Here is a 12,866-nt window from a genome sequence, read left to right on the forward strand (position 1 = left end):
AACTTAGTCCATGTACTTCAATAGATTTCTTGTCGGTTCTTTGCCAAATTTAGCCATCTTATTTACCAAAATAAATAAATATCTAAATATCTTTAAAATAAAATGTTTTGTTCAAAATATTACGACTATAACAAAAAATCGAACAAGAAATATATGGAAGTACATGAACTAAGTTACCTGTTACTCCAAATGCATACACAGGTATACGTGATCGCCAAGTAATATAGTGACTTGTAAAAGTCGGATATCGTACCCACAGAGACTTATGATCAACGATTCGAAGGGAATTCACTATTACTACTAATTATGCAAGTAAGATAGAGAATATTTGTTTATTTTATAAACTAATGCAAAAAGTAAATAATAACTATGTTATGCTAACAGTTTGTCATGAACGTTTGTTTAAGACTTGAATTTATCACAGAGAGATGAGTATTCCAGGGTCGTGGTTGGTTCACCAAGCGTATTGAATCATTCAAGTATCTCACCCTAGCAAGTTTATTCGCGATTGCTAATTAACTGGATTATTAATCTCGTAGCATTCTCCCGAACTACTACTCGCCGATTCAAAACAGTTCGCCGCCTATATTCTTATGGAATTGACCTGTTAAGAATGCAATTCGTCCACGGTATTTAATTGAATGAGGCAACAAAGTATATTCCTATCCTAGCCGCAAATCCTAGACCAATTGTAGGGATGATCAGATCATACTCTCCTTACTTCTTCTCTATTCTAATAATGTCTTTCCCAAGCATGTGTATTAAATAGTAAATATAACTCGACTGTTGCGCAGACAATCAAGCAATTAAAAACAGAAGTAATGAAACAATCGCATATGAATAACTTACTAGATAAAAATACTTGTCAAACGTCAATATTCATGGTTACACCACAAGCCCAAAACCATAAAGTTTAGCTCCTCATAATCGGATTACAACAATGGAATTTCATGTTCGAATGAAGAAAAGATGAATTAATGAAGGTAAAAGAGGTAACCCTACGATGATAAGCCTTACTCCTTGCTCTCTGCGAAATAATATGTCTGTCCCCCTCAAAAAACGACCAAGGGTTCTATTTATAGTGTTGAGAAATAACCCTCCAAGGGTCCAAAACTTTGCAAAAGTGCACTTTTGATTCAACAAGCTTGCTGAGAGAGTCTTAAGTCGAGGGAGGACCTCGCTTTGAGCATAGCTCAGCGAGGTCCATGGTCCATATTACACTTAGCAAAATTTCATGCCTTCCACCTTTTGGCAATAACACCTTACTGAGCGAGGTGTGACACGAGCATAAGCCTCGCTTTGACTTGAGCTCGACAAGGTGCAACGTCCCTTTTATACTTATACAAATTTTTGTAACTTCCACTTTTTAGCCCCTCCATCTCGTTGAGCGAGAGTCATGGCACGACCGTACCTCGCTTTGGCTTAAGCTCAACGAGGTGGGCTGTTCCGTTTGTACTTAGTCGATTTCTTGAAGGCTTGAATTTTGGTCCTCCTACCTCTCAGCAAGGTATATAGCTTGTCTGAGCCTCGCTTTGGCTTGAGCTCAGCTAGATCAATGGTTCAATTTACACTTAACAAAAGATCTTGCAAGCATCGATTTTCTTCCGAATCACCGTGTTTTCCTCGTAAAATACCTAATTTCAACGAACACACATGTATTAGTTCGCAATGCAAGATTACTCATTAATTGGGTGTATTTAGCTTCGTTCTCTAAATAAGGTAAAATATGGGCAAATTACGACGGTTAGGCGTATAAATACACCTAACATCATTACCCTATGAATAAAGCAACTCAATTTTTTAAGTTTATTGTATTTTATTCATAATCACAAATAAGTAAAAAAGAAAATACATATTTTTTCTCTTTGACAAAAAGGAAATACTTATCTTATTATCTTTTTGCTATCACTGCTTATTGTTTACTGTTTATTATTACTGATGCTTTTTCATGTCTCTTTGAGCCGCAGGTCTACCGGAAACAACCTCTTTACCCGTCACAAGTTAGGGGTAAAGTCTACGCACACTCTACCCTCCCCGGATCTCACCTGTGGAATTATACTGAGTATTTTGTTGTTGTTGTAAATTGTCAAATTCTTTGCTTTCGGACAATAACTCCTTTATAAACATAAGGAGAAAAAAATTATAACCCAGGCAGATTTAGGTGGTTATAAATACTATGCATCATTATATTAATATTTGACATATGTGATGCATCATTATTGTAGTACTTAAGCCGACTAGAAGCAAAAACTACACCTAGCTGAACTCTTGCTTAAGAGCTCGTCAAAAATTTATTTATTACTACTTACATAGCATACCCACGTTATTTCACAATGACCAACCAATTTTTTCTTTTTCTCATTCACAAATCCATCTTTGTTTATCCTACTAAATACGACTAATGAATTCATTACAAAAAAAAAAAAAAAAAAAAAAAAGGTTCTGAACTCTATTCATTATCAAACCAAAAAGATAATTTTTAAAAATGTTATAGTTATGATCCTTTATCATAAATCGATTAATTATGAAAATAAAAGTGACTCATTTATTTCTAGATTACCCTTTAAATGATCTCTTATGTTTGAGGTTACGTCAAAATAGTCTCTTAAGTATGCACTGAACAATTTTGGTCTAAGTTTGCCAAAACTTAACACTTTTAATCTCTATCGCATATTTAACAATTTATGTTCGTTAGCTTTGACGAAAACAAAGGAGAAATTTTTTTTAACCATAAAACATCAAGAAAATCTCATCAAATCCTAAAATATGCAACACAAAAACTACATAAAACACTAAAAAGATTATATATAGATTATACTCCAAAAAGCTGCAAACAAAGTCTAGAATAATAAAAAAACAACAGAAAGAACGAAAATTATAACTCTAAATAAAAGTTCCCTCTAATTTCAAATCTTTTTGTGATATTTCCGTTGAATCTTGGGTTCGGTAAATATTTAATAGAGACAAAAAGTTTTAGCTCTCGACAAACTATCAAAACCCTTTAATGGATATTTAAGGGATTGTTTTAAACTACTCTCAAACATACGGAATCATTTTTGTCATTTCTCTATCTTTGGTTGGCAGCATAAAAAGGACGAGAAGAGGTCAGAAAGTTTAGCTTGAGGGGTCTTCTTTGATTTCTTATGAGTAGCAGCGAAGCGGGCTCCTCCTTTCTATTTCAGTAAACTTGAAAAGGTTCATCAAAATCAAGAAAGCTCAACTAAGTACTCATCTCCAATCAAGGTAACCCATGACTTTTCTTTATTATTCTTACTTCATATGGTTGGGGTTTTGAGATGTGGTTCCTAAAGGTAATTTCAATTATTGGGCATGTTTTGATTGTGTTACACTCTACCAATTATAGACCTTTGGATTGACGTTGGAAGGTGGAATTTGTGCTATAAGTTAAGATATATTAAGGCGTACTTACTAAATACGGAGTTCTTTGTGAATTTGCGCTATAGTTAAGATGTATTATTGAGATCTTTTATTTAACATGATCATTAGGTGTTTCATAACTATCTGAAAATTTTCCTGTTTAACCCAAGTTAAGAAATGATTAGCATAAATTCAGAGATGTCTAAGAAAGAAGAGATAATATAAGTTTCTAGATACATTCTTAAAGATGCGACTAAGTTGGCCCGGACGCCACAGTTATAAAACAAATTGTGAATAGGACATTACATGGGAAAGTGATTTCTAGGATGAATTTACCTTTCTATATAATATCAACTACTTTTAGATTTAGAACGAAATTCTCGAAAGATGGAAAGGGCTATGTTATATTCTTTAAACTGAAAAACATATATGATATAGTGAAATTCAAACAGATAAGTGTACCTTCTAAGAGATTATATGTATTATGCAATTAGTATAGTTTAGCTAATACGACCTATAAATAGTTAGAGAAAATGATAAATAAAACAAATACTACATCTACCATTTTTCTTTATTGGGAAAAAGAGAGCACAGGAGAATTTACCTTTTTTAGTTTTTCATTGTGTCTGGTTATTAAGGCAGTTTCGAAATCTTCGGTTGCAGATATTGTGCTGTTAGTGCAAAAGGATGCAGTCTTTGAAAGACATTGTACCAGCTGCATCGAACAATATAAAGACAAAGTTCATTGTCTTGGAGAAAGGGAGGATAGCTTTGGAAGGGCAACAAAAGGCGTGTTTGGCATTAGTGGCGGATGAGACAGCTGCAGTTCACTTTCAGATGTGGGGTGATGAGTGTGATGCTTTTGAGCCTGGGGACATTATCCGGTTAGAAAATGGTATCTTCACTACTAACCGCAATAACTCTTTGCTAAGGGCAGGTAGGCGAGGCAAGGCTGAAAAGGTGGGAGAGTTTACCATGGCCTATGTGGAGACACCAAACATGAGCGAGATACGTTGGGTGCCTGATCCGGGTAACTCAAAAATATATGTGCCAGAGGCTGTTATCTCTCCTTGTTCACGAGTATTTCCACCAATGCATTGAGTGTTGGGGAATCTAATTACTGACAGGTCCTCTCCTTTTTAACTCTTTTCTTGATGGTTGCATTTTTCCTAAGTTGAGGAAAAAAGGATCTCAAAAGTCATAATGACTGTAATCAACACCTAAGTAGGGAGTTAGTGATTTCATCATGTGATCAGATATAATTTGGATCTATGTAGTCTATTGAGTTCAGATTTTTTCGAAGTGTTTTATGATGCAATATTCTCTTTTTTTCAAAATAAATCATCTTGGAGATTGTGTAAAATTGCTTACTCTCAAACTCTTCGTTTACACAGTAGTGATACTTTGTTTCTCTTTTCATCTTTGTTTCCTAATGATCCCGGATGTAATCCTGAACGTGAAGAATTAAATAGAAAAGGTTTTCCTTGCTTGATTTTCAAACTTTCTTAGGATTTGGTCTATTCGACACATTTAACTAAGAATAAGAACAAAGGATTTCGAAATTTGAAAAAACAATCAAGTCATCAATGGAAAGAGAGGGATTCTAACCCTCGATATGATTAACTTGTGAATTCGAAAATTATTACACATAGTATGCCTGATCGGCGTATTTTTTGTTTTATGCCCTGTAACTGATGAGTGTGGGGATTGATTCCTGGGCTGAAACTTAAATTCTTCTAATATACCTGGGCATTGTAGAAAGTAATGCCTCTTCTTCTCTAGATGGATTCAACTGAGACTCATCTTGCGTGCACACATTGTTTGAGTATCAGCTTACTCTGCTTCAACGTGCAAAGGAATGAGAAAAGATCCTTGTACTCTGGTAAAGCTTTCCTACCAAGCCTAAGAATTAAGCTTAACGAATTAGTACCGCGCTTTACCTAGATTAATCACTGCATTGAGCATCGTTCTAGTGAAAATAGAGGATGAAAGGTAATCTTGTTATACAGCTTGATTTTATTGCTTTAGTTTCTTCACTATTGTTTCTCTTCTGATCCTTCTCAGGTATATGGATCACTTGAATGAGTTTCCTTAACTGATTTGGTGGTTGATTTATTTTCTTTTTCTCTTTTAACTTTTGGGTTATCATTTTGGCATTCCCACTTATTTGCTAGTACGACCACCTTTTCTGTTTCCCCCCATTATCTAGGTGAATTGTTATGCGAGAAATGGTGCAGAAAGGCAAATTGAGACAAGAATCAAATAATTTTCTGTGGTGGAACAAAATATCTCTCATCTCCCCCGATCTTTTTACAGATAGTGGGGGTATCCACCCCTATGGCCATGTTCTATTCGGAGGAATAAAATAAAAAGTCTCTCGGAGAGATGGCTGAGTGGTTAATAGCCCCGGTCTTCTGAATGACAAGTATTTGACTATATGGAAGTGAACCTTTTTTTAAAAGTAATTTGCTACTCACAACTTGTGAACATATTAATTACTGAAAACTGATCATTATGGATTATCAAGAGCAGATAAGCTTCTATTATGTTCATCCAAGGGAGGTTATCTTCATATGCCAGAGACATACATCTGGTGCTGTGTCAGCTTATTAAAATGTGTAAAACACAACCTTGAAGTCTAGGCAGGGGACTTTGGACCCTGAACTTCTCTGATCTTAATACAACAACAAGAAGCCCAGTATAATCCCACCATGTGGGGTCTGGGGAGGGTAGAGTGTACGCAGACCTAACCCCCACCTTGAAAGGTAGGGCGGCTGTTTCCGATCTTAATAATCACCTATAATCCTCGTGTTAATGTCTATTTTCTTGAAATGAAATAAGTACAAAGGGCATGTATGTTGTTCAGACTCTTCAAAAATGTCGACAGGCGCTTGCTGGATCCTTCAAAAGGGCATTTTTGAAGGATCTGGCATGGGTGCGACAACATTTTTGGTGAGTCCGAGCAACATAGAAAAGCATGCAAACGAAGTTAAATGTCCTCCTATATCTTGTGAAAATATGCCTGCTTAAATATAATATATGGCGGCATTGAGGTGATGTGAGTTTTGGCTTTCTGGTTATTCTAGCTATGGCAATGATCATGCCGTCACCTAGTCGACAACAGCTAGCCTTTGACTGATAGATGTTTTATCCTTCCAAAAGCTGCATTTTTTTAATAGCACTTGAAAGGTGATCAGATTGTCACACTCACCTTTATTATTTGTTCTGAGATATTATTTTGGTCAAGATCATAGGAAGGCAATTCTGGAATAAATGCAGACGTCTACAAAGGCGATTAAAGTTAAGTTTTGTCTGCAGCACGTCAAGAAAATTTGGACCTTGGTTTATCTAATGAATGATTTAATTTTTGTGGTGCAATAGTCAATGTTGAGTTGAATCATCTTCTTTATTTACAACTTTTTATAGTACTTGAATCTTATTTTATGATGCTTGGCGGACAAACTCAACGTTTGGCTACTCGAGCTAGTGGATTTGAAAATGGTATCATTTTTCTTATCCTCCTGATGACTTTTGCACCCATTGTGCCATTGGAGCTCATCATCTTGGTGTTATCAAATTGTACGTCAGTGGAATCTCAGGAACTAGCTGAAAATAATAAAAAGTCTATTTTCATGAAACATGTCTCCAAGAAAGAATGTTTCTCCTAAAAGCTCGTGTGTCATTCAAAAAGAACATTTTTAAGTGGGCATTTGTATTCAAATGTTCTCCATAACTAAACCCAGAACCAATGCTCTATTATTTGGTTTCATAAGTAAACCAATTGGTCTTATTGCAACTCGTTCTTCTTAAACTTAGATCTTATTGCTACTCTTTCTTTTCTTTTCTTTCTTTACCCCTTTTTTTAAATGTTTAAATCAGCGTATATCTAAACCAACTCTTTGCTGTAGTTTACTGTTTTTTCAAACTTTATGACCTGACATTGGACAATTCCGTCTCTCTGGTCTTTCTTTCCCTCTATTGGGTTCTTATGGCCAAAAACTGTAAAATTCCGTGAAAAGGCTAAAAAACGTCCCTTATGTTTGAGCTTTGAATCAAAACCATCCCTATTCTTTAACTTAGAGCATTAAAGTCCTTTAGGCTTTAACTATGTAAAGCTGTGCACCTTTTGTTTCACACCAACTGATTTGGTTAAAGACTCGCAAGTCTCAACCCGCCTAATCCATTCTTACTAACCCTTCCAGCTTTCTTCCCAAATTGTGACATTGGCTTGCAATCCTAGCTGCAAATCCTACCAAAGCAGTTGAGTGTATTTTCACATCTCAGAAGTAAAACACCAAGCCCATACAAGAACTTCCCTTACTAATGTTGAAAGCATGTCACTTAGCTTCTACACTACTATACTGTTGGATCGTGTATGCGTTCTCTTTCCTTCATTTTTTTCTTTTTCTTTGCTTAAAGAGGGAGGGGGGGAGGTGTTGTAATTGGAGGAGGGTGAAAGATATTTGTGAATTCCAACTATGATTTCCTTCAGAGATTTTGATTATAACTAGCTTTTCGAATCCAAACGGGGACATCAACTTAGCCGTTGACCAACTTAGAGTCTGCTTGGATTGGGCTTATAAGTTGGCTTATAAGCCGTTTTCACTTTTTTTTGAAATTTTGGTACAGCCACTTAAAATCATTTTGTGAAAATAAGTTTCTCAAAAAAATAATCGAAACTTTTATCTAAAGCAGCCTTTAAATAAAACGCCTTATGCTAAAAAAAAAAATAAAAAATTGAAAACTTATTTTTTTCAAATTATGTTCGCAAACAAATTTTGCTATAAGCCAATCCAAACGGGCTTTTATAATATTGAAAAATACATAGCTCAAATGATGGTCGCTTGGTACGGGGGACAAGCTGGGATATCCCAGGAATAAGCTTGAGATATTTATTCTCAGAGTAGTAATTTGTTTTGTTTCATGGATGCTATTCCCTGGCGGTTAATTAAATTCAGACGCTACAATGTTATGGTGAATATAGGATCATCTTTGTGGGGTTGCTTATGTAGAATATCCACAAACATATTGTTGCTTCTGAAGTTACATTCACGTTGCAGCTTAATATATCATCTCGAAATACTATTTAATAAGTTTAGCTGCAGAGCTGCTTTAGTATTGCAACTAATACGGTAATACTCGCTTTAATTGGGGAAGAAAGATGAAGTGGGGAGACTTGGATGGGTCTTTTAATAAGTATAGTTAGTTTTTGATGGAATCAGTTTGTACCAAAAGTGCACTGGTTTTGCATAGTTAGAGGACTATTAGTGCTCTAGGTTAAAGAATAAGGAAGGTTTTGATTCAGAACACAAACATAAGGAATTATTTTGGGCTTCTTCTCTAAAATTCCCCACTTTGTTTACAGATAAGTTTAGTAACAATCAAGAATGTTTCGAAAATAGTCATAATTCTTTTAACCATATGAAAGTGTTTACAAGGTTTTAGGGTTTCACTGATACTTGTATTAATTTGTACCAAACTCTGCAGCTTTTGGAACCAATTCTCCCAAAACTTGTCTAGATATATCTACTGTCACTTTCTCAGAACAAATTTGAAATTGGTCTATACTCCTATCCAATGGTTATCTCATATAACGAAATCGGTAAACATGTCAAACCCAAGATAGTTCTAAAAAATGACGAATTGGCCAAAAAAAAAAAAAATTTTAGAGTCCTGCCATATAACATGACACAACTTTGCGAATTGCCCTTCTTTTGGGGTGGTCTTTAAATTTTTGCCTTCCCAAAATCCATGGGTTGTTAACTTGCACTCGCTTAAAAAAATTTTAAAAAATCGCAATAGAATAGTTTGAATTTATGTTTGTTCCAAACAGACTTTTAGTTATGTTTAACTAAAAGTCTGGCAGAGGGGGGAGACTTTGCTTTGAGACATATATATATTTTTATTTTTTTTTACTTTTCAAGAGTTTGAATTTCGCTATGCCCCCTCCGACAGACTTTGTCTTAAGGTATATATTTTATTTTATTTTTACTTTTCAAGGTAAACTTTTAAATACCTTAACTAAAAGTGTGCCCATAAGACATAACTAAAAGTATGTCCCATAAGGCGGAACTTTTCCTTAAGGTATAACTAAAAGTTTGCCTTATAAGGCAAAATCTATGCCTTACGAAAAGTTCTTGCCTTACGTATACTTTTGTTATGCCTTAACTAAAAGTCACATTTAAAGCATAACTAAACTATGCCTTAAAAAAGTTCATCTTTATAGGGCATAACTAAAAGTTTGCCCCATAAGGCATAAGTATGTCGGTCCGGGCATAACTTTAGTTATTCCTTAGCCGTATGCCGCATCCGACATACACTTCCCCCACCCCCCGCTCGAAATTATTTTTTTATTTTATGCTTGAGCGGGGGTTCGAACCCAGAACCTCAGGTATTCGCCCATCTTTCCAAGCGAAGGGGAAAACTTAAATACCACAAATATGAGGGGTAAAATTTAAAGACCACCCCAAAAGAAGGGCAATCCGCTAAAAAAAAAATGACTTTTTCCTGTAGACGATGAGGGAGAAATAGCTGGCCGTGTTTTCTGCTGGCATGGGCCTGGACTCCTTTTGGGCTTGTTAATTCTTTTTGTTCCATCTGAACGAAGCCCAACTGTGGCTCAGCTTAACTGTAATGGGCAGGCCTCCTTATATCACTTGGTTGGGGCAAGCTTCTTCTCGACTCTCGAGTATTTTATTTATTACTCAAACTAGCTGTGACCTGAAAAAACAAAGTATGTTATCAAAGTCACTAGATGTATTTACATTCATTATATAAACTGTCCAAATGAATGCCTTAGACCTTACTCTCTCCGGTCCATATTATATGTTAGTTTTGTTAGAAAATTAGGAAAATATAATCGGAGAAGAAATGGCTTTGAGGCGTGGAAGAATTGACTCTCCTTAAAGAGATATTGCCCGTATACATATTGGGAAAAATACAAGCGGTTCCCTTCCAGATACAACAAAGCCCAAATTATATATGCAGATTTTTCTATATGCTACTTCAAAAGTGTCCTTATATTTATAGAATTTGAGAGATGACTTTTCAGAATAGTCATGCCCTTACATAAATAGATGTGTTTATTCAATTTAACACCTCTTATATTACAAACTACCTAACTAGTTTTAGCTTAGGCACACCCCTTAAATAAGGGTAAATTTGGTGGGGGGGAGGGGGGGGGGGGGGGACGAGTAATACCTTCTTGATATGGACCACGGGGAATAAATAGTATGGTGCTTTTATTACATTGAAAATGCTCCACCGTCCCACGGGTATTTATTTACTCGATGTTTATACCAAATCAAATCATTTGACTTTACAATTAAAAAATAAAGTGAAACTCAAGCAGCAAATACATATATAAAGGATAAATATCTTTCATGTATTGATTTGGTGTAAATATGAGATTATATGTAAAAATTTACCATGTCCCTTGCTTCTCATTTTTCTTTTCTTATCCTCTTTAATTACTTTTTGTATACATTATAAAAATAAATGGGAAAAGGGTTAAATTACCCTCTATTATGTGAATAGAATTAATTTTACTTCCGTTATACTATTTGTACAAAAGTATTTCCGGAGTTTGCCAAATGACTCTTTTAAAAAGGTTCACATGTTGCTTAAAGAGTGACTCCCCTACCACCACCACCCCCCCGGGGGCGCCTTATCAGAAAGGGAAGGGAATGTCCTGGACCATATGAGTCCAAGCGAAACATCAAATTAGTCAATTTTTGCTAAAATTATTAAGATTTACTGCCCTATTGCGAAAATGAAACAAATTGACTCTTCTCTAAGGGTCGTTTGGTAGATGGATAAGAGATAAGTTATTCATGTATTAATTTCTGCATTAGCTTATATCATGTTTGATAGCTAGTAAAGCGACATCTTATTCATGTATTAATTTTTGCATATTTATACCGCGTTGATAGATAGCTAGGAACAAGTTATTCATGTATAAAATTAGTACGACGTTTGTTTGCAATGTAGTAACCCGCATAACTAATACATGTATAAGTTATGAGGGAATCTATGTATTATTTTATGCGGAGGTAGAAGATAGAATAACTAATACATGAATAAAAAGTTGAAATGATAATATTACCCTTATCATTCCTCATTTAAATACTTTTCTTTTCTAAACCATATTTTTATATATATTTTTAATTTAATATTTTAATATTTTTCTAATAAATAATATTTTAATTTAATTGTAAACAAATTTTATTAGAAGTATATAATGTTTATTAACTTTTAATATAACAAACCAACATCCAAAGAAATAATTTAATTTATGTATAACTAAACCTTACATAACTAATACCGGATTACTAATACATGTATAACTAATAACTGCATTACTAAAACATGCATAACTAATACCTACATTACTAATACTTGCATTACTAATACCTGCATAATTAACATATGTATTACTAATACCAACACAATCCTAACCGTCTACCAAACGACCCCTAAATGCACCAATATTGAGAGGTATTAATTGAAGTGGGGATGTCAAAATCATATCATGCAAGATGCTATCAATGTATATTTACTAGCTAGAATAGGTCACACACTATAAGAAAACATGAAGTGGGATGTCAAAATCATATCAATATCATTTAAATATGCTAAAATCAATGTATATTTACTAGCTAGAATAGGTCACATATCATAATTTAAAAGTTCTAATTCATGTTTGTTTATAAAAGTAATTTATCTGTAATTGACTTTTAACTGAACTGATATTGGAATTTTTGTTTACATTATCAGTATATAGAAGATTAACTCTATCATTCTTTAATACAAATAATTCTAATATCTTATGTCTTTTTTTTTTTTTTTTTTTTTGGTGTGTGTGGTGTGGGGTGCGAGGGCGGAGATGGCAGGTTGGGAGCTATAGGATGTTGATGCTTGAACAAGCAGTGCCAGCTCTTCTTAACAAGGCTAATCAAATACGGAGTACTTTAATTAGGCAATCTTTCCATTTAGTGCAAGTGTCACATTGACTCATTGTGGCGTGGTGGTTGTCTGGTGAACTAAGTGCTAGATGTGGTATTTAAACATCCCCCTCTTCCCCAAGAAAATCAATCAATCAAATGGAGAAAAATAAATGAATCCATAAAATAACTTAAAGAATACTAACCAAAAAAATAAAATAAAGAATGATATCGACATATCAATAAATCGCTTTATAATAGAAAAGCAAAGGAAAGCCAGTTGTTTTGAATGCTTTTGACTCTATTTAAACCTACTACTTATTTTTATTTAGAGCTAAGTGATCATCATAATGTAAGTGAAATCCTAAGGCTAATTGTAGTATCCCTCAAGTGGTTGCTAGCTTTACTTTAAAATAAACCATCTAATTCAGTTCCTACATGAAATATTTTATAAATCATAAAAGTGATCTATATTACTCCTTCCATTTTAATTTATGTGAACTCATTTGATCGAAGACGACATTTAAGAAAGAAAGAAAGACTTTT

At 34.4% G+C, this 12,866-nt stretch overlaps 1 protein-coding gene across 1 annotated transcript; it reads left to right on the forward strand.

Annotated features, from left to right (window-relative positions):
* Positions 1–3,043: 3,043 nt before the first annotated feature.
* Positions 3,044–4,797, forward strand: LOC132035488 (uncharacterized). Its single transcript, XM_059425770.1, has 2 exons — positions 3,044–3,243; positions 4,042–4,797. Exon 2 carries the CDS (start codon positions 4,066–4,068, stop codon positions 4,477–4,479), a length of 414 nt encoding a protein of 137 aa, XP_059281753.1. The 5' UTR covers positions 3,044–3,243; positions 4,042–4,065; the 3' UTR covers positions 4,480–4,797.
* The last annotated feature ends 8,069 nt before the right edge of the window (positions 4,798–12,866 follow it).

Source organism: Lycium ferocissimum, chromosome 10 (assembly GCF_029784015.1).
Source record: "Lycium ferocissimum isolate CSIRO_LF1 chromosome 10, AGI_CSIRO_Lferr_CH_V1, whole genome shotgun sequence".
NCBI lineage: Eukaryota > Viridiplantae > Streptophyta > Magnoliopsida > Solanales > Solanaceae > Lycium > Lycium ferocissimum.

Bases quoted from the DNA above. Each gene is read 5' to 3' on its own strand.
- LOC132035488 (XM_059425770.1), top strand. From the start codon at position 4,066: ATGCAGTCTTTGAAAGACATTGTACCAGCTGCATCGAACAATATAAAG.